Consider the following 21253-nt stretch of genomic DNA (forward strand, 5'->3'; position numbering starts at 1 on the left):
GCTCCCTCTTGCAGCCGGGGAAAATCAGAGCTAGAGAAAGTAACAAGTAAATTCCATAAGAGTAGAAATCTTGACTATCTTCTTAACAGCTATGTCTCTCAGCACTATATGGCATATAAGAAAAGGTCAATTATTATTTATTGAAATCTGAACTTATCTCACAGTTTTCAAGAAGGAGAAAAGGGACTGAAACCCATGTCTGAGCCTGAAGCTATACTGTCATAAAACAAAATTGTCTCTATAAACTGCTTTAGAAAAACTAGGGAACTTGGGACACCTGGGTGGCTCGGTCAGTTTAGTGTCTGCCTTTGGCTCAGGTCATGATCCCAGGGTTCTGGAATCCAGTTCCACTTTGGGCTTCCTGCTCAGGGGGGGAGGCAGGGTGCCTGCTTCTCCCTCTACGCTCTGCCGGTCACTCTCCCTGCTTGTACTCTTTCTCTGACAAATAAAATAAAATTTTAAAAAGAAAAACTAGCAAACTCAATACACTAAAGAGAAGTCAAATCACATTAACATCTAAAAAACCCAAAGAACAAGGAAACAAAATTTAAGAGCAGAAATTAATGGAATGGAAAGCCAACATCACTAGAAAAGACAACCAAACGAAAAGTTTGCCCCCCAAAACAAATACATTTGTTTAAATCCCTGGTAAGACTGATATAGAGTTAAAAAAAAAAAAAGGCACAAAGTTGAGAATGAAAAGGGAGCTTCACAGTATATCCTGTAGACATTAAAAGGATAATGAAATGATTCTATAAATAACACATCTGAGAACTTAGATAAAATGTACAAAAATTTCCAGAAAAAAATACAATTTACCTAAACTGCAAGAAGAAATAAACCACTAAAACAAATTACCCATTAACTAAAACTTTTCCCAAAAAAATCTCTAGACACAAAAGCTTTCAAAAGTGAATTCCAGTGGCACCTGGGTGGCTCACTGGGTTAAAGCCTCTGCCTTCAGCTCAGGTCATGATCCCAGGGTCCTGGAATGGAGCCCTGCATCGGGCTCTATGCTCAGCAGGGAGCCTGCTTCACTCTCAGTCTTTGCCTGCCTCTCTGCCTACTTGTGACCTCTGTCTGTCAAATAAATAAATAAATAAATAAATAAATTTTTTTTTTTCTTAAGTGAATTCCATCATTTAAGGAAAAAATAAAGGTGTTACCATATTATCTTCTGGAACAAAAAACACTCCCCAGCCCTTTTTGTGAGGCCAAACACAACTTAGCAGAAACTGAAAATGACTAGTTCGCAAAAGTAAAGTTACAAGGCAATCTCATTTATGAACATAAATGCAAAATTCTTCAACAACTATTAACAAATTAAACCCACCACAATAATAATCATCATCATACAGAAGTTGGGCTTATTCTAAAATTTTTAGTTTGGTTTAACTTAAAAAAACCAACCAAATAATTTACAGTACTATAAAAATATGTATAACCATTTAATAGATGTATGGACATTGATAAAATTCAATAAGCATTCAGTATTTTTTTTTTATTCTTTTAGCATACATACAGAAAACTTCCTTAATCTGATAAAGGATATCTTAAAAATCCTATAGCCAACAACATTTTTTTTTTAAGATTTTATTTATTTATTTGACAGACAGAGATCACAAGTAGGCAGACAGGCAGGCAGAGAGAGGAAGATGCAGGCTCCATGCTGAGCAGAGAGCCCGATGCAGGGCTCAATCCCAGGTCCCTGGGATCATGACCTGAGCCGAAGGCAGAGGCTTTAACCCACTGAGCCACCCAGGTGCCCCGCCAACAACATTTTTAATGGTTTAATGTTGAAAGCTTTCCCCTGAGATCGTAAGACTAAGATATTCACTATAACTATTTAATCCAACAATGTCCCAAAGGTCCTGCTCTATGCTGTTAAGAAAGTGAGATATAAGGATTGGAAATGAAATAGAAAACTGTTATTACTTGTAAATGATATAATTTTAAAAGCAAGTAATTCAAAATAATCATAAATTACTGACATAAATGAATTACCTATCAGTATATTATTAAACTTAACCAGCAATGAAGTAGAAACAAAAAAACTTTTTTTTAAGATTTTATTTATTTATTGGACAGAGGGAGATCACCAGTAGGCAGAGAAGCAGGCAGAGAGAGAGGAAGAAGCAGGCTCCCCGCTGAGCAGAGAACCCAATGCAGGGCTTGATCCCAGGACCCTGGGATCATGACCTGAGCCGAAGGCAGAGGCTTTAACCCACTGAGCGACCCAGGTGCCCCGAAACAAAAAATTTTTATTGTTACCATTTATAATAACAACAAATTCACAGAAACAAAGTTACATCTAATAAAAGATGTGCAAGACATGTGGGAATAAAATTACAAAATATCATTAGAAACATTAAAGAGAATGAGAGAGAATGAACCCAAGAGCACATGTAAACATCTGCATAATGAAGGTTCAATAGTATGAATGTGTCATTTCTTCCCAAATTGATCTACAAATTCAATAAAAAACTAATCAAAATTTCAAATGGAATTTATGTGAAACTTGACAAGCTGATTATAAAATTTATGAATCGGGGTGCCTGGATGGTACAGTTGGTTAAATGCCCGCCTCCCAGTTTCTGCTCAGATCATGATCTCAGAGTCCTGAGATCAAGCCCCACACTGGGTTCTACATTTAGTATGTTATCTCCTTGAGAGTCTTTCTCCCTTTGCCCCACCCCCCGCTCATCCCCTCTCTCTCTTTCTCTCTCTAAAATAAATAAATAAATCTTAAGAATAAAATTTATATATAAAATAAAATTTATATATATAAAATGCAAAAGAACATGAATAACTAGATAATCTTGAAAAAAATAGAAGACTCGCTTTACTGGATTCTTAACACTGTTGTGATTAAGCCTCTGTCAAAGCTGGTGAAAAGAATCAAAATTAGGCAAAAGAGCAGAATAAATCCACCCATGTATAGATACTTGATTTATTATAAAGTAACACTGGAGAGCGGGGCGGGGGGAAAGGTCAGTCTCCCTTACTACAGAGTGCTGTGACAACCAAACATTGAAATGTAAAGAAAATGAAACTTTATCATTACCTATCACCATACACAAACATCAATTCTAGGTGGATTATAAATCTACATGTAAATGACAAAACCCTTAGTTACCTGTCTAAAAGCTAACATAGAGGTTATCTTCATGACCTCAACACAGGAAAAAAATATTTTATGTAGGTTATGGAAAGAATCAACCATAAACAAGATTAGTTAAAATACATTAAATTCTTTTTTTTATCAAAACATCATTAAGAAGGTAAAAAGCAAGCTACAAATGATGCATTTAGAAAAGTAAAATAATCAGACAACCAACCCAACAGCAAAATAGACAAGAGATTGAACAAGCACTCCACAACAGAGGATACCCAAATGAATATATAAGAAGATAACCTTGGAGTGCCTGGGTAGCACACTCCGTTAAAGGTTGTCTTAGTTTCAGCTCAGGTCATGATCTCAGGATCATAAGATAGAGCCCTACACCTGGCTCAGACTCAGTACAGAGTGTCCTTAAGATTCTCTCTCCCTCTGCTCACTCCTTCCCCTGCTCAAATAAATAAATGAAATCTTAAAAAAAAAAAAAGAGATATTCAACCTTTTTTTTTTTTTAAGATTTCATTTATTTATTTGACAGAGAGACACAGCAAGAGAAGAAACACAAGCAGAGGGAGTGGGAGAGAAGCAAGCTTCCCACTGAGCAGAGAGCCTAATGTGGGTCTCGAACCCAGGACCCTGGGATCATAACCTGAGCTGAAGACAGACACTTAACAACTGAGGCACCCCAGATATTCAACCTTATTAGTAAGCTGGGATATAAAACCACAAAGACACTATTTCTTTTTTTTTTTTTTTTTTTTTTTTTAAGATTTTTTTTTTTTATTTATTTATTTGACAGACAGAGATCACAAGTAGGCAGAGAGGCAGGCAGAGAGAGAGAGAAGGAAGCAGGCTCCCCGCTGAGCAGAGAGCCCGATGTGGGACTCGATCCCAGGACCCTGAGATCATGACCTGAGCCGAAGGCAGCGGCTTAACCCACTGAGCCACCCAGGCGCCCCATAAAGACACTATTTCATACCCACTAAAATAGCTAGAACCGACAGCTGACCATTAACAAGTTCTGATGAGTATGTGGTTTAAAGAGAAACACTTCAGGCAGTTGGATGACTCAGTCACTTAACTGCCTACCTTAGGCTCAAGTAATGATCCCAGTACTGAGCTCACTGCTAAGTGGGGAAACTGCTTCTCCCTCTAGCCTGTTCACAATCTCTCTATCTCAAATAAATAAAATCGTTAATAATTTAAAAAATAAAAAAAGTTTTAACCACTTCTTTGGTCACCAGGAAGAAAAGGGAACTTTCTTGGTAAAGGTTATTTGCCAAAAAAATTTTATAGTAAGTGCCAGGTTTATTTACTGGAATAAACTTAGAGTACTCCCTTTTAAGATCAGGCAGAAGAAAACTGTCATCATTTGCAGGCATTATTTGCATAACATATTCTAGAGACCCTGGGGCACCCAGGTGGCTCAATTGGTTAATCATCTGCCTATGGCTCACGTCATGATCCCAGGGACCAGAGATTGAGCTCCACGCTGGGCTCTCTGCTCAGCAGAGTCTGCTGCTCCCCTTGCTTCTTCTCCCTCTCTGTCAAATAAATACACAAAAATCTTAAAAAAAAAAAAAATCCTACAGAACCAAAATGAGGAAAAAAACAGGAAGGAGTATTTATAATATACCACTTTATATGTGGGAAAAGAGAAGAAATATGAATATATTCCAAGATCAAAAGACAGACTGCCTGATTCTAAATCTTGACTCCAGCACTTACAGCTTTATGATCTAGGGTAAAAAATATTTAACCAATCTAGGATTCCATTTTCTCATTTGTAAAACAGAAACAAATAACACCACTAACCTCATGGGATTATGGCCAGGATCAAATGAGTTGATATTTGTAACAGGCTTCGTATACTGCTATGTGAGTGTTTGTAAAAGAAATTTAATTTTATAATTTGAATTCTAAGACCTCAGACTATTATTCTTTACCTGAGTTTAGTAATTACACTCACTACTACTCTAAGTTCTCCGGTGACTTGTCACTAGGGTACCTATCACAGAACAGTCATCAAAAATCAGATCATCCAATTTCACAAGTATCGAAAATACTGTGTGTAGAGGGCACCTGACTGGCTCAGTCAGTACAACATGCACATTCTTGATCTGAAGGTTGTGAATTCAAGTCCCACAAGGGATATAGAGCATACTTAAAAAATAAATACAAAAATAATGTTTAAAAAGTACTCTGCATAAACAGAAGATTATCATGTTTTCCTGTTGCCAATTAATAACAGTATCATTTACTGTATACTTACTACGTGTGAGATACCATGCCAGGGAATCTTATATACAGCTAAAGTAATCCCGAGTGCAACATTATAGAGTAGGCCTTTAAATTTTTATTCCACTTATTATAAAGAGAACCTACCAACAGATTTAATTTTCCAGCAAATAAATGAAACCATACAACCAATCTGACCAACTGACAAAGGTTTAATAACTAGATCAGCCAGGACAATTAAATCTAGCTAGTTCTAAAGCACAACCTCTTTATGTCACGTAATTCCCAACTCTAGCTGTGCTAATTCACTAAGCAGCATGATAGGTGGCAGTCTCTTTTCAGCAGGAATATACTCTAATGGTTAAGTTAGACCTATAGTCCCAGATACTAAAAAGCCCCTGAATTTTATTATTTGCCTTAAAAAAAGAATTGAGATATTTGAACTAATTTATTCCTTTAAGTTCCTCCAATTCCTTCAAAAGGCCATTCTAGTCTCCCACTTCCAAATTCCTTTTTTTTTTTTTTTTTTTAGTTTATTTATTTATTTGACAGAGAAAGAGAGATAGCAAGAGAGGAAACACAAGCAGGAGGAGTGGGAGAGGGAGAAGCAGGCTTGGCACTGAGCAGAAGCCCAATGCAGGGCTTAATCCCAGGATCCTAGGATCATGACCTGAGCCAAAGGCAGACACTTAACTGACTGAGCCACCCAGGTGCCCCCAAATTCCTCATACTTCCTTAAAAATGTTTTCTGCGGCAACACCAACACAACCATGGTTCTAAGTAAATAAAGGTAACTACTTAATCACCATTTTTAACACTGTGTATCATAGGTTATTAGATCACCATTCCAGAATTATCCTAATTTGATTTCTATCCTATCTATGCCAAGTAATCAATTCTCTGAAGGTCTACAATCTGCAGTACATTCTCTGGAATTAATTTCTGCATTGTTTAAGGTTATCTGATTTGTAAGGAATAAATTATCTCTAGTTAAGTTGAGCAAGAAAAAACAATTAATAGTTGGACACAGGATTGTGTTTAGAATTAAAAAGAATGATGATGGAACAAGCACAGAAAAAAGACAAGGGCCATTCTGGGAATCTAAGACCAAGAACGAACCTAGAATCTCTAGGTGCATACCAACATTATTAAATTTCAAACATTCTCCTTCTATCCTTTAGTTAAACTGCTCAAATTCCAAGGGAAAAGAGGGTCCCTGGGTGGCTCAGTAGGTTGAGCACCCAACTCTTATTTTGGCTGAGGTCATGATCTCTGGGTTGGGAGATCAAGCCCCACATGGGGCTCCGAGATCACTGCAGAGTCTGCTTGAGAGTCTCTTACTCTCCCCCATTGCTCCACTCTCTTTCTCTAAAATTAAAAAAATAAAAAAAATTAAAAAAAAAAATCTTAAAACAAGGTGGGATCGGGGCGCCTGGGTGGCTCAGTGGGTTAAGCCGCTGCCTTCGGCTCGGGTCATGATCTCGGGGTCCTGGGATCGAGTCCCGCATCGGGCTCTCTGCTCAGCGGGGAGCCTGCTTCCCTCTCTCTCTCTCTGCCTGCCTCTCAGTGTACTTGTGATTTCTCTCTGTCAAATAAATAAATAAAAATCTTTAAAAAAAAAAAAAAAAAAAAAATTTAAAAAAAAAAAAAAAAAAAAAAAAAAAAAAAAAAAAAAAACAAGGTGGGATATCTGGGTGGCTCAGTCCTTTAAGCATCTGCCTTTGGCTCAGGTCATGATCCCAGGGTCCTGGGATGGAGTCTCCCATGGAGCTTCTTGCTCAGCGGGGAGCCTATTTCTCCCTCCCAACACTATCTGTACTCTCTCTGAGAGAAATAAATAAAATCTTAAAAAAAAAAAAAAAAAAAGGCAGGGGAGGAGGGTGGAGAGGGACAAAGACTTCCAAACTACTACCTAGCTTGACTATCAAGGGGCAAGGCACCATTGACTTACAGTCCCACCAAGACTGTACAACATAGTGGTGCATGGGTGGTTCAGTGGGTTAAGCCTCTGCCTTCAGCTCAGGTCAGGGTCTCAGGGTCCTGGGATGGAGCCCACATTGGGCTCTCTGCTCAGCAGGGAGCCTGCTTCCCCCTCTCCCTCTGCGTGCCTCTCTGCCTACTTGTGATCTCTGTAAAATAAATAAAATCTTAAAAAAAAAAAAAAGACTGTACAACATAGAAGAGGGAATTTCTCAAAAGAAAATCCGTATGGTGTTTCTACAAAAGCAGGGTGGGGGTGGGGGGATAGATACTGAAGGCCAACAAGTAAGAATGTACCACAGGCCAAGAACTGAACCAGCAACTTTATCTACATTTTATATAGTCCATACAACTTAATAGTATTTGGTAAGACAGTTTTGATTATCTTTAATGAACATAGTTTGGGGGCACTGACCAGGGATACTCAACATCTTCATCACTATCTCATCCTATATCATAACCAAGGGAATTATTTTGACATGGCATCTATAATTAAGAACCTGCTTTTTTACTTGCCAGAATATCACATCTCTTAATTTATCTCACTTCTTCTCTGTAAATTATCACTGTAACTTTTATTCATATGAACATACATTATCTATTCATACCTTAATCTATAATATTCAATATCATATGTAAAAAAGACATTTGCCTAAGAAAATTGATCCCTAAATCAGAAAGTTTAAAGCATTAAAGGTACAACTAATCCAACTGCTTCACTTTCCTGAACTACTTTGGAAAGGGATATGGGATAGGCAATTGCTCTGATTTCTGACTGGTATAGGGACATTTGGTGCTGTTAGAGAAGACAAAATTTGATTCAAGTATCCACTGGAGAATTAATAAACATTCAGACCAATTGAGCATGGAGACTAAACATAATCAAAGCTCCCAACCATTTTGATAATGGGAGTAGAGGACCTGAGCTCAAAAAAGAAAAGATATTTCTTCCTGACGACTGAAGACATTAAAGGTTTTTCCTTTGATACTCAACTTATTTTCTGACTTAAGGAAATACTCAACTGTAAATCTCACTGTCCAGCTGGGTTTGGAATCACAGTCCAAGTTCCTAAAAGATTAAGCAGAAAAGTGATTCAACCAGGGCCATTGTTGTCTAACATTAAAATGCAAACAATCACAATGAAAAGGATACTGAAAAAGGACAGAGTAATACAAACTTTCTGGAGGACAGTCTGACAACAGCAATTCCTCTTCCAGAACTACCTAAAACCAACACATATAGTCACCCTCTCACTGTAACTCTGGATAATGCCTACTCATCTTTCAGGTTTTATTATTTTTAAAGACTTTTTTTTTTAAGATTTTATTTATTTATATGACAGAGAGAGACACAGAGAGAGAGAAAACACAAGCAGGGGGAGTGGGAGAGGGAGAAGAAGGCTCCAAGGATCAGGGAGTCTGATGCGGGGCTCAATTCCAGGACCCTGAGATGATGAGCTGAGCCGAAGGCAGAGGCTTAACCCACTGAGACACCCAGGCACACCCATCTTTACGTTTTAGTTTCACTTCCTTGAGAGGCCTTTTCTAATTTTTAAATTTAAATTAGATTCCATTGGGGAAACCTGGCTTAGTTGGTAGAGCATTCCACTCTTGATCTCAGGGTTGTGGGTTCATGCCCCGATATGGGTATAAAGATTACTTAAAAAATTTTTTTAAATCTTAAAAATAAAGTCAATTCCCTGGTTCCATCTGATTACTGATTCCATAGATCACATTTTATTCCCATATCACACTTTACTTTTCTTTTATACCACTTAAGTGAATAATTATTTCATCTTTTCTATAATGTCCATGTCTCCCACTTACCTTAAAGAGGGCATGAAGCAGTTAGAACAGGGCTATTTTGCTAAACTCTGTATGTCCAATACTTATCTTGGCACACAGCTAACAACACTGATAAGCAAAAAATAATTTAGCGAACAGTATTGTTACAATTCATTTCTGTGTATGTATTTAGCACTGATTTATGGATGGTAAAACTATCCAATGATATTTGCTTTATATTGCAGTACTGTTTATGTCACTTAATAATTAATAAAAATATAAAGCTAGGGGCGCCTGGGTGGCTCAGTGGGTTAAAGCCTCTGCCTTTGGCTCGGGTCATGATCCCAGGGTCCTGGGATCGAGCCCCCCATCGGGCTCTCTGCTCAGCAGGGAGCCTGCTTCCTCCTCTCTTTGCCTGCCTCTCTGCCTACTTGTGATCTCGGTCTGTCAAATAAATAAATAAATAAAAACAATTTTAAAATAAATAAATAAATAAAAATAGAAAGCTGTTAGTATTTTTAAAAAGAGAAAAAATGAGATATATGTGCCTAGTACTACTCTCAAACTATTCCTTTCTCTTTCCTTAGCAATCAGCTAAGAGGAAACTTCCTGGGAATGTTTAAGGAAAATCTTCAGAATAAATTAAAATATTTTAATTATATGAAATAACTGTTATTTGGGGATAGGTTTGTCAACTAATGCAACAATGGGGGAAAACTGCCCAAAAGTGGGAATTAGACCAATAAATTAGGGCCTGCTGAGGTGTCACTGGCAGTAACTGCTTCAAACAACCAAATCAATTTTATGACAGCACTATAACATCAAGAGTGGGGTGGGTGGAACATGGGCGGTGGCAACAAAGTATATGTCTAATTAAAATGAGGTAATTTATAAATCTAGAAATTAAAACCAAACACCAAAGTAAAGCAATAGATATAAAAGCAAACGGATTTCTTCTTACAAAACCATTTTTTAAAATGAGAAAAAACTAGGGCACCTGGGTGGCTCAGTGGGTTAAGCCTCTGCCTTTGGCTCAGGTCATGATCTCAGGGTCCTGGAATTAAGCCCCACGTGAGGCTCTCTGCTCAGCAGGGAGCCTGCTTCCTCCCCCCTCTCTTTGCCTACTTGTGATCTGTCAAAAAAATAAATAAAATCTTAAAAAAAAAAAAAAAGAGAGAGAGAGAGAGAGAAAACTAGACTCAAATTTCCAGACTGAACATCTTTCCAGAGACAACATGTGAAAAAGAGATTACAGACTATTTCAGGTATGAAATGAGTTCTGGAGAATATAAATCAAGTTGTTGCCATCTCTTCCTAAAGAAGACAACAAAGGTCGTCATGGGTAAAGTATAAAATCACAGGGTCCCAGCAAAGGTTATAATTACATATAGGTCTCCTTTAGAAAATGGTACCATACGGTATGTCTTTTTCTCCAACTTCATAATTTCACTTAACATTGTCATATTTTATCAAGTAGATATTTCAGTATGTGTCTCAAAGGAATTCTTGGGTTCATAACCAGGACACAAAGAGCATTAACCAAAAAAATATAGGGCACCTGGGTGGCTCAGCTGGTTAAACATCTGCTTTCAGCTCAGGTCATGATCCCAGGATCCTGTATCACATCCCAGGTCCCAGGGCTTTCTGCTCCACAGGGAGTCTGCTTCTCTCTCAGCCCCTCCCCCACTCATGCTTTTTCTCTCTAACTCAAATAAATAAAATGTTTAAAAATAAAAAAAGAAATATCAACTGTACCTAATTAAAATTAACAACTTCCACCCACCAAAAGATTCCATTAACAGACTGAAAAGGCAAGCCACGGAGTGATTCACAATATATATATATCCAGCAAGAGATTTACTCCCAAGGGGCACCTGGGTGGCTCAGTGGGCTGAGCCTCTGCCTTTGGCTCATGTTGTGGTCTTAGGGTTCTGGAATCAAACCCCACATAGGGCTCTCTGCTCAGGGGGGAGCCTGCTTTCCCCCCCCCCCCCGCTTCTCTGCCTACTTGTGATCTCTGTCAAATAAATAAAATTAAAATAAATAAATAAATACATAAAAAGAAATTTACTCCCAAAATAAAATACAAAGCAAAAAAGAAAAAGACAGAGAAGCAATAAAAAATGACAACACAGTAGTGCCTGGGTAGCTTAGAGACTTAAGAGCCTCTTTGCCTCATAATTCAAGGGTCCTAAAATTGAGCGCCACATGGAGCCCTACATTGGGCTCACTGCTCAGCAGGGAGTCTGCTTCTCTCTCACCCCGTCATCCCCCCACCAACTCATGCACACACATGCTCTCTCTTTTGTTCTCTCAAATAAATTCTTTAAAAAAAAAATAAGAGACAATTCTGGGAAGGGTGGAGTAGGGTACACCAGGAATCGGTCAGCCACCCCTAGACTTTTACTGCACTTGAAAAATCTGTCATATATAACTGTGTTAGAGTCCCCAAGTCAACCTAAAGCACACTATGCACCTGTTCCTGGGGCAACTGACAACTTGCAGAAGCCAGCGTTCACTAAAAGGACCCTGTCCTTCAGATATTGAAGACCTCTCCTCTGATTACTGGTTACAACTTTTGATCACAGAATTGCAAACCAAAAGGGCAGTAGCTGTCACTGTTGTACTATCTCCACCCATGGTTATAAGCCCCTCCCCTTCCAGGTAAAATGACTTCCAGGGGATTTATTTCTTCAAATAACCTCTCTGCTCCCTTATGTCTTGTCATTTTCCCCTTTCAGGAGCCAGACATGAAAGACTAGGACATTATTAAAAAAACTGCAGGGGCCCCTGGGTGGCTCAGTGGGTTAAAGCCTCTGCCTTCGGCTCAGGTCATGATCTCAGAGTCCTCGGATCCAGCCCTGCACTGGGCTCTCTGCTGGGCAGGGAGCCTGTTTCCCTTCCTCTCTCTCTCTGCCTACTTGTGATCTCTGTCTGTCAAATAAATAAATAAAATATTTTTTAAAAAAATTAAAAAAAAAAACCCTGCATATATGGGAAAAATTACAAAGTGACCATACATAACAAGGAAAGGTTTAGTCCTGAGAAGACGTTCCATTTACAGCCCAGGCTAATCTGCAGGACACAGACCATCTATAACAATAAGAAAACAAAGAACAGTAAACAAAAACACAAACCCTGGGGAAGGAGGAGAGTCTGATTTCCAGAGTTACTACATTATTAGATTCAAATGTACAATATTCAACAAAAACTAAGAAGGCATACAAAGAAACAGGAAAGTATAGCCTTTCAAAGCAACAGGTAAGTATAACTTTCAAATGAAGTAAAACAACTGTCTCAAAGATACTAAAAGAACTAAAACATGAGAAGGAAATCAAGAAAACCATGGTTGAAAAAAAATGCAAAAATCAACAGATCCAAAATACAAAACAAAACAAACAAAAATCCCAACAGAGACACCAAGGAGTAATCGCAGACTGAAATGGAAAGTCCAATAACAGAAATGAAAAAGAATAAAAGTTAAAAAAAAAATTAACTTGAGGCGCCTGGATGGCTCAGTGGGTTAAGCCTTTGCCTTCGGCTCAGGTCATGATCCCAGAGTCCTGGGATAGAGCCCTGCATTGGGCTCTCTGCTCAGCAGGGAGCCTACTCCCCCTGACCCCGTCTGCTGCTCTGCCTGCTTGTGGTCTCTCTCTCTTTCTCTGTCAAATAAATAAACAAAATATTTTTAAAACTAAAATAAAATCTTTAAAAATAATAATAATAAATAAAAAATCTTTAAAAATAAAGAATGCTAGAAGGCAACACAAAAGTATAAAAATAAAGCTCTTGGGTAAAGGTAAATATATAAATACATAAAGAATCCTAAAATACTCTAATGGTAGTGCATAAATCAGTGTTATTACTGGTATAGCATTTGAAATTAAAAGCATACAGGGTCACCTGGCTGGCTCAGTAGAAACAGCATGGAACTCTTGATCTTGGGGTCCTGAGTTCAAGCCCCATATTGGCCTAGAGCTTATTTTTAAAAATTTAAAAAGTTAAAAGCATACAAAATAACTATGCCTATAAAACTGTCAATGAATACAAAATATAAGATATAATTTGTGACATTATTAATTAGGGGAAATTCATAGGGGTAGAGTTTATATATGAACAAATTTATCACCTAAAATAAAATTAAAACCATACTATGTTTTATTATATAATCTTCACAATAATGATGAATAAAACACCTACAGAAGATACATACAGATAAATAAGGAACTAAAGCATGCCACGACAACAAATTAACAAAACACAAAGGAAGGTAACAAGAGAGGAAAAGAGACAAAATAGGTATAAGACATACAGAAAATGATAAAATGTCTTGCTTTTTCAGTAATCACATTAAAAGTAAGTATCAGAGAGGTGCCTGGGTGGCTCAGTCAGTTAAGCACTCATCTCTTAGTTTCAGCTTAGGTTGTAGTCTCACAGGTTGTGAGATGGAGCCCTGTGTCCCTCTCTACACTCAGTGAGGAGTCAGTCGGCTAGAGAGTCTCTCCCTCTGCCCCTCCCCACATCTGTCTTTAAAACAAAAACAAACAAAAGATAGAGGGACAAAATGGACCTTAAACAATGCCTGGGCGGGGCCTGGATGGCTCAATCGGTTAAGTATCTTCCTGTGGACCCTGGGATTGAGTCCCACATCCAGCTCCCCGCTTGTCAGGAAGTCTCCTTCTCCCTCTCCCTTCTCCCTCTGCCTGCTTCTCTGCCTATTTGTACTCTCTACCTCTCTGTCAAATAAATAAATAAAATCTTAAAGAAGAAAAAAACAATGCCCATATATATGCTATCAACAAGAGACTCACTTGAGATGTAAGGACACTCAAAGGCTGAAAGTGAAAGGCTAAGAAAAGATATTCCATGCTAATGGTTACCAGAAGAGAGAAGTGGTCCTACTTATGAGACAAAATAGGCTATAAGAGAAAAACTGTCAAGAGATAATCATCATTATTATGATGAGTCAATTCACCAGGAACTTATAACAATTATAAATATGCAGGCACCCAATACAGCACCCCCATGTATGAAACAAACCGTGAGAAACCAGAGAGAGAAATGGACACTAACAATAAGTGAAAAATCCAAATACTCTACACTTTTAATAATGGATCGAGCAAACAAACAGAAAATTTAATAAGGAAACAAAGTAACTGGAAGAAACATTACATATCAAATGGACCTAACATATAAAAAATACTCCGAACAACACAATTCTCATTCTTCAAGGGCAAATGGAATTTTCTCCAGGATACATCACATCTTAAGCCACAAAATAAATCTCAACAAATTTAAGAATACTGATATAATACCAAGTATCTTTTCTTGTTAAAGTTCAATGGAATGAAACTAGAAATGAATTAACAAAAGGAAACTATTTACAAATATCTGGAAATTAAGTAACAATTATTTTGAGGGGAATGGAGAGGAAGAGAATCTTAAGCAGGCTCCATGCCACGCGCTGAGCCCGATGCAGTGCTTGATCTCATAACCCTAAGGATCAGGACCTCAGCTGAAACCAAGAGTTGGATACTTAACAAACTAAGCTACCCAGGAGCCCCTAAAAATAACACTCACTTAAAACAAATGAGACAAAAGAAGTCACAAGGGAAATGAGAAAGTATCTTAAAACAAAAGCAAAACACAGCACACCAAAACTTATGGTATGTGGTGAAAGCAGTGTTAAGAGCCAAGTGTACTGTTATAAAGATGCACATTAAAAAAAAAAAATGCACATTAGGGTGCCTGGGTAGCTCAGTGGGTTAAGCCTCTGCCTTCAGCTCAGGTAATGATCCCAGGGTCCTGGGATCGAGCCTGTCATCAGGCTCTCTGCTCAGCAGGGAGCCCGCTTCTCCCTCTCTCTCTGCCTGCCTCTCTACCTACTTCTGCCTACTTGTGATTTCTCTCTCTCTCTCTGTCAAATAAATAAATAAATAATCTTAAAAAAAATGTACATTAAGAAAAATCTCCAACCAACAACCTAACCTTACACCATAAACAAGCAGAAAAGAACTAAACCCACCATGAAGAGAAAAAGAAAAATACAGATTAGAACACACATCACTGAAATAGAAAAAACAGAAAAAAGTCAACACTAACTTTTGGAAAGACCAACAAATTGACAAACCTTTAGCTAGACTAAGAAAAAAGAGAGGCCTTTAGTAACAAAAATTAGAAATGAAAGGAGATATTAACAATGGACGTCACCAAAATAAATGAGATTTATAAGAAACAACTATGAAAAATTATGCCAACAAATTGGATAACCAAGAAAAAATGGATAAATTCCTGCCAATATACAACCTAGTAAGACTGAATCACTAAAAAATTTAAAAAATCAGGATAGACATATTGAACCAATAATCCAAAATCGCCAAACAAGGAAAAACATAGCACCAAATGTTTTCACTGGTGAATTCTACCAAACATTTAAAGAAGAAGTAACACCAAGCCATCTTAATCACTCCCAAACATATGTGTCATTCTTCTTAGATATATATGCAGGAGTGGGATGGATTCTATGGTAATTCTACGTTTAACCTTTGGAGGAACTGCCAAAATTTTGCCCAAAGAGCCTACATTATTTTATATTCCCCTTAGCAATGTAGGAGGGCTCCAATTTCTCTATATTCTTGCCAATACATGTTATGCAGCCTTTGGTTTTCCAACCTTTAAAACATAATAACACCTCTCCCTCTGCCTGTTGCTCCCCTTGCTTGTGTTGTCAAATGAATAAATAAAGTCTTTTAAAAAATAAATAAATAAAACACAGAAACATATACCCTAACCCTGTGGAAGTGGTGTTTAGTGAGCTATGTACCACACCGCCCTTTAAGCCTCTTCTCACACATACTTCAAGAGCATGGCTCCTAACACAATACAGTATCCAAATTTCTGACTCCAATCTCAACAACTGTACATGCACTTATGTTGAAAAGCTGTGAACTCTAAAAGCATGTGACAGATTTTGAATTTTATTTTTTTATTCTAGAGATAAAATGTGTATTTATATGAGAGAGAAAGAAGGTACATGTTCATGAACAGGGGGAGGGGCAGAGGGAGAGAATCTTAAGCAGACTCCCCATTAGGCACAGAATCCAAAGAGGCTGGAGCCCAGGACCTGAGATCATGACCTGAGCTGAAATTAAGATGCAGATGCTTAACCAACTGAGCCACCCAGGAGCCTTAGATTCAGGATTTTAATTTATTTGATCAGGAGTATCTGTCATAGGTACAGTACAGGGCACAGGGGCAAATCCACTCTACTCTATTTATAATTTACCAAAGTTATAACAATTTTACACTTATTTGCATGATCACTTGATTAATGTTAATCTCAGCCTATTTCATTTTGCACACCATACCAATTAACTAGCACATAATAAATACTTTCATTATATTTATGAAAGAATGAAAGAAACAGGCTCTATCCCAGATCTCTAGAATCTGAATAACTAAGTGCTAGACCTAGGTGTATACATTAAAAAAAGAAAGCCTGACTGAAATAAAATACTGCGCATCTTTCCTGTAAAGGTAGTAACTACTTATACACTAAAGTGAAATAATCTAGAAAAAGTTCAGTTCTAAAGAAGTTATTTCTACAGCAACAATAACTTTTGATCTTAAATTAGCATGAGGATCATTTATACTAAAATGGGGAACATTCTGTTTTTCTATTAAGTCTTTGATATAAATTAATTTACATATTAAAGATCAGCTGACAAAACAGTAACTACTGAAAGGTACTGAGAATGAATTAAATGTCAAGAGGGCAGAGTAAAGAGTAACTGCTAAGAGATTCTACCTACTTAAACCATAGTACCATGTTATCATGTAAGATTCTAGATCCATTAACTAAGGTGTGAATGAAACTACCCTCATAGCAGATTTACATATTGAATAATATTCTTACAATAACCATCTCTCTCCACTTTACTGATGAGAAAATTAAAACACATGGTCTCATTATGATTCTAGACACAAAGCGAGTAATGTAGAATCTATTTTAAGTGTTTGTCTTATACCCTAATACTATCAGTAAACTATGAAGTATTTTCTGAAAGTTAATTAAAAATGCCATGTATATGCCACCATATAATGCTCCTTAACAGAAATGACCAACTTAGCTATAACAAGTCTTAACTTTTGGGCGCCTGGATGGCTCAGTGGGTTAAGCCTCTGCCTTCAGCTCAGGTCATGGTTTCAGGGTCCTGATATCGAGCCCTGCACTGGGCTCTCTGCTCAGCAGACAGCCTGCTTCTTCCTCTCTCTCTGCCGGCCTTTCTGCCTACTTGTGATCTCTCTGTCAAATAAATAAATAAAATCTTAAAAAAAGAAAGTCTTAATTTCTAAAGATGTAAAGACTCCTAAGTCAGTTCTAAAGAATTTCTGTATTTCTAAGATATCTTCCCCTTATAACCCAAAACCAAACATGAAATACTGAAAATACCAGACTTCTCACCAACTGAGTCAAATCATTAGGACATTTCTAACCAGCAAAAAGAATAAAATTCTATTAGTATTTTATACTATATGTAAAAAATATTTTATGAAGAAAAAAGAAAGTAAGAATCACATGTGAAATTTTTTTTTACAGTATTTTTTTTCTTTTTTAAGATTTTACTTATTTATTTGAGAGACAGAGAGGAAGCATGCTTCCTGCTGAGCAGAGAGCCCGATGCGGGGCTTGATCCCAGGACCCTGGGATGATGACCTGAGCTGAAGGCAGAGGCTTTAACCCACTGAGCCACCCAGGCGCCCCTCACATGTGGAATTTGATGAATTTACTAAAAAGACCTCCATGAGGTAAATTCTCGTATGAGCACTTTATAAACAAGGTCTTTAAAAATTAGAAGGCAGCAATAATGGGAAAAAAATTAGTAGATCATCTTTAATTTCTCTCACAACTATTTCCCACATAATAAAGCAAGAGGTTCATTAAGTACTACTGTTTCCATTTCTTCCATAACATATAGTAGATTTGGGGGTGCCATAATATTGGGTGTCTCAGTTGGTTAAGAGGCTTGTGCTCTCTCTCTTAAAAAAAAAAAATGCTAGATTTTAAGATTAGATGATACTTCATAATGATAAGGCTAGTAAGAATTCCTTCCTCCAAACTATTCCTAAAAAATGTGGATTCAAAACATTTTAAGGAAAAATTCCATTAAACTACTTAGTATAGACTTACCCAGGTTTCCTTGCTCGATTGTCAGTACCACCTCATCCATCACCACAGCCCTAAAGTCCAATTCCTCCTCACAACATTTGGCCTTTAATGCTCGTAAAATCTCTTTTTGGGGATAGTCTTCTCTGATTCGACGATCTGTCAAAAACCACAACTTGGCTGCCACAGAGCTACACATCTTGATCTGCTTGGTCTTCCTTCTCTTGAATTATTTCCTCCTGAATGCCGATTCTTTCTATACAGAAAGACAAAATTCACAGAGTAAATAAAGAATTCTTACTTAAGGAATTTCATGTTTGTGGGGCTCCCCTGTATATATGAAAATAAGTTTCACTTCCTCATATTAAAAAAAATCTATTTGGGGTACCTGGCTGCTGGGCTCAGTTGGTAGAGTGTACAACTCTTGATTCTGGTGGTCTGAGTTAGAGCCCCACATTAGGCATAGAGATTACTTAAAAATATTTATTAACAGGGTGTCTGGGTGGCTCAGTCGGTTAAGCATCTGCCTTCGGCCCAGGTCACAATCCAGGGTCCTGGGATGGAGTCCTACATTGGGCTCCCTGCTTAGTGGGAAGCCTACTTCCCTGCTTCTCCCTCTCTCTCTGCCCCTGCTTGTGTAATCTCTCGGCGATTGTAATCAAATAATGTTTTATTTATATATATATATAAAATAAAATATAAAAAATATATTTGTATATAATAAAACATTATTTGATTATTATTTATATCATATTATAACATATATATTTAATATGTATAAAATATATGTTATATATAATATATTATTAATATATAAAATAAATTTATATTATTTATATTATATTTATTATTTATATTACAAATAAAATATTTATATGTAAGATAAAAAAGAAATCTGATTCTTGGCTTTCACACAAATAAATGCTGTGATTATATATTAACTATACAAATAAAAAATGAATAATGTAATATGATGCCTTTTCCCTTTCATTCAAATAAAAAATTTTTATACCACTAGAAATATAGAAACTCACAACTTCCCATGAAACAAAATTTCTCCATCGTCCACTGGGGAAGCTACCACTGCCATTTTATAATTACAGCAGATCACTTAGTACAAGTCCCATTTTCTACATCATGTTCAATGTCATTCCCTATATTATATTTAATTATATATTAAATACCTTGATATAAAATAGATGAGATTAATCATCAGTATATCCTGATCCTTCCCAAGACAATTAACTCTCTATATATTCATATATCTGTAGTTTTTTTATGCAATTTTCCTCCCTTATTTTGTCATATTTATTTTATTACAAACATATTTATAGGAATGTTCTAAATAATGAGATAGTAACACTTGTGTTACTAGAGAAGTATCAACACTGAAATCATTTATATAGCAACTTTAATCAAAATAAATAGTTCAAGGGGTGCCTGGGTGGCTCAGTCGTTAAGGGTCTGCCTTCTGCTGGGGTCATGATCCCAGGGTCCTGGGACCCAGCCCTGCGTCAGGCTTCCTGCTCTGCAGAAAGCCTGTTCTCTTTCTCCGACTCTCCCTGCTATGTTCCCTCTCTCGCTGTGTCTCTCTGTCAAATAAATAAATAAAATCTTAAAAATAAATAAATAAATAGTTCAAGAATGAAGCAACTTAAAAAAACATTAAATGCTGGGGTCCATTCACTAAAATTTATTTTAGTCAGGGGATAGCATACTCTTACTCAAGGTTTTCATGCTTCCTTTAAATAGAACTTTTTTCAACAGACTGTTTACTAGAATACAAAAAAGGACTTTCTTCCACAGAGTGCTGCTTCTCAGAATCTGCATCATGAGCAAAAGCTTGTATCACGAGTAAGACAACAGTTCAAAATTTCCCTAAGAAGCAAAAAGTTTCAAGTTTTACTAACAAATGTTAACAGGTGGTTTCAAACAAACAAACAAACAAAACTTTTCAAAAATAAAATTCCTGAGGCCCCTGGCTGGCTCAGAAGTACAGCATGTAACTCTTGATATCAGGATCCTGAGTTCTAGCCTCACTGGGGCATAGAGCCTACTTTAAAAAAATTCCTAGTATCACCCCAGATGACATGGCAAACCTAACACAGAAAAAAGAATGAGGGTAAGAACTAGAGAAAGGAATGACCATACAGATGGCTTCCAGCACCACGACTGAAAGTGATTCCTCATGCACCATTCACACACTCTCCAGGGTCTCGGTCAGAAGGGCCTGTTCCATAGATGTACACCATAAGACCAGAACATCACGAGCCAGATGCACCACCACACACATACACACAGCCCCAACCCCAAACCTTAGCCTGCCATGCCTGCCACACTCACACCTGCCCCATAACCCAGGGTCTCAAGGCATCAATCACAAGAAAGCAGGGAAGGAATAAAATAACATGGGAGATACACTTAAGAGTATGACTTACCTGTACCTGTGGAAAAGCAAGGGGAGAGCTCTCAAATGTGGCAATGCATCAGGCCAAGACCCAAGAAATCAGCAAAGGGGATGACTAGTGCCTAGAGGCTTCTGACCCCTTGTGTTATTGTTCCACAGCTGTGGACAAAAACATGACCTCTTAAAAAAAGAACATGCCCTCTTGAGCCTTAGTCTAAATATGAACTAAAGATGTGGTCACTGAAAAGTCTCAAAGGAAAAGCTCCACATAAGAAAAGTCGCATCAGAGTACCTAATGCCTCCCCAGTTTCCCTTGAGAGAGGCATTATAAAATGACCTTAAGATATTTAGACCAAGTAGTTTTTGGACCACCCTGTCAAGGACATTTAATACTCCAAAGCCATCTTGGTGCCTTCCCTGACACTTAGGTCTTGAACATCATCTGTTCACTGATATGACTGAATTTCACTGCATGAAACTGTATTGAATGAGTAAAGCAGTTGTGGCCCCCAACAGAACTCGGGATAGGATATTAAAGCCACTGGCAACTGGGAAGTAG

The 21253-nt window shown here is 37.4% G+C and overlaps 1 protein-coding gene across 7 annotated transcripts in view; it reads right to left on the reverse strand.

Moving 5' to 3' along the window:
* The window catches only part of RIMKLB (ribosomal modification protein rimK like family member B), an 82399-nt gene that overhangs the window by 41447 nt on the left and 19699 nt on the right, over positions 1-21253 (reverse strand). For all 7 annotated transcript variants that reach the window (XM_059186218.1, XM_059186216.1, XM_059186214.1 and 4 more), the window contains one exon: positions 18312-18543. In XM_059186218.1, the coding sequence (XP_059042201.1) occupies positions 18312-18486 (175 nt within the window). In that variant the 5' untranslated portion in view covers positions 18487-18543. The remainder of the gene's footprint in view (positions 1-18311; positions 18544-21253) is intronic.

Source organism: Mustela lutreola, chromosome 8, assembly GCF_030435805.1.
Source record: "Mustela lutreola isolate mMusLut2 chromosome 8, mMusLut2.pri, whole genome shotgun sequence".
Classification (NCBI taxonomy): Eukaryota; Metazoa; Chordata; class Mammalia; order Carnivora; family Mustelidae; genus Mustela; species Mustela lutreola.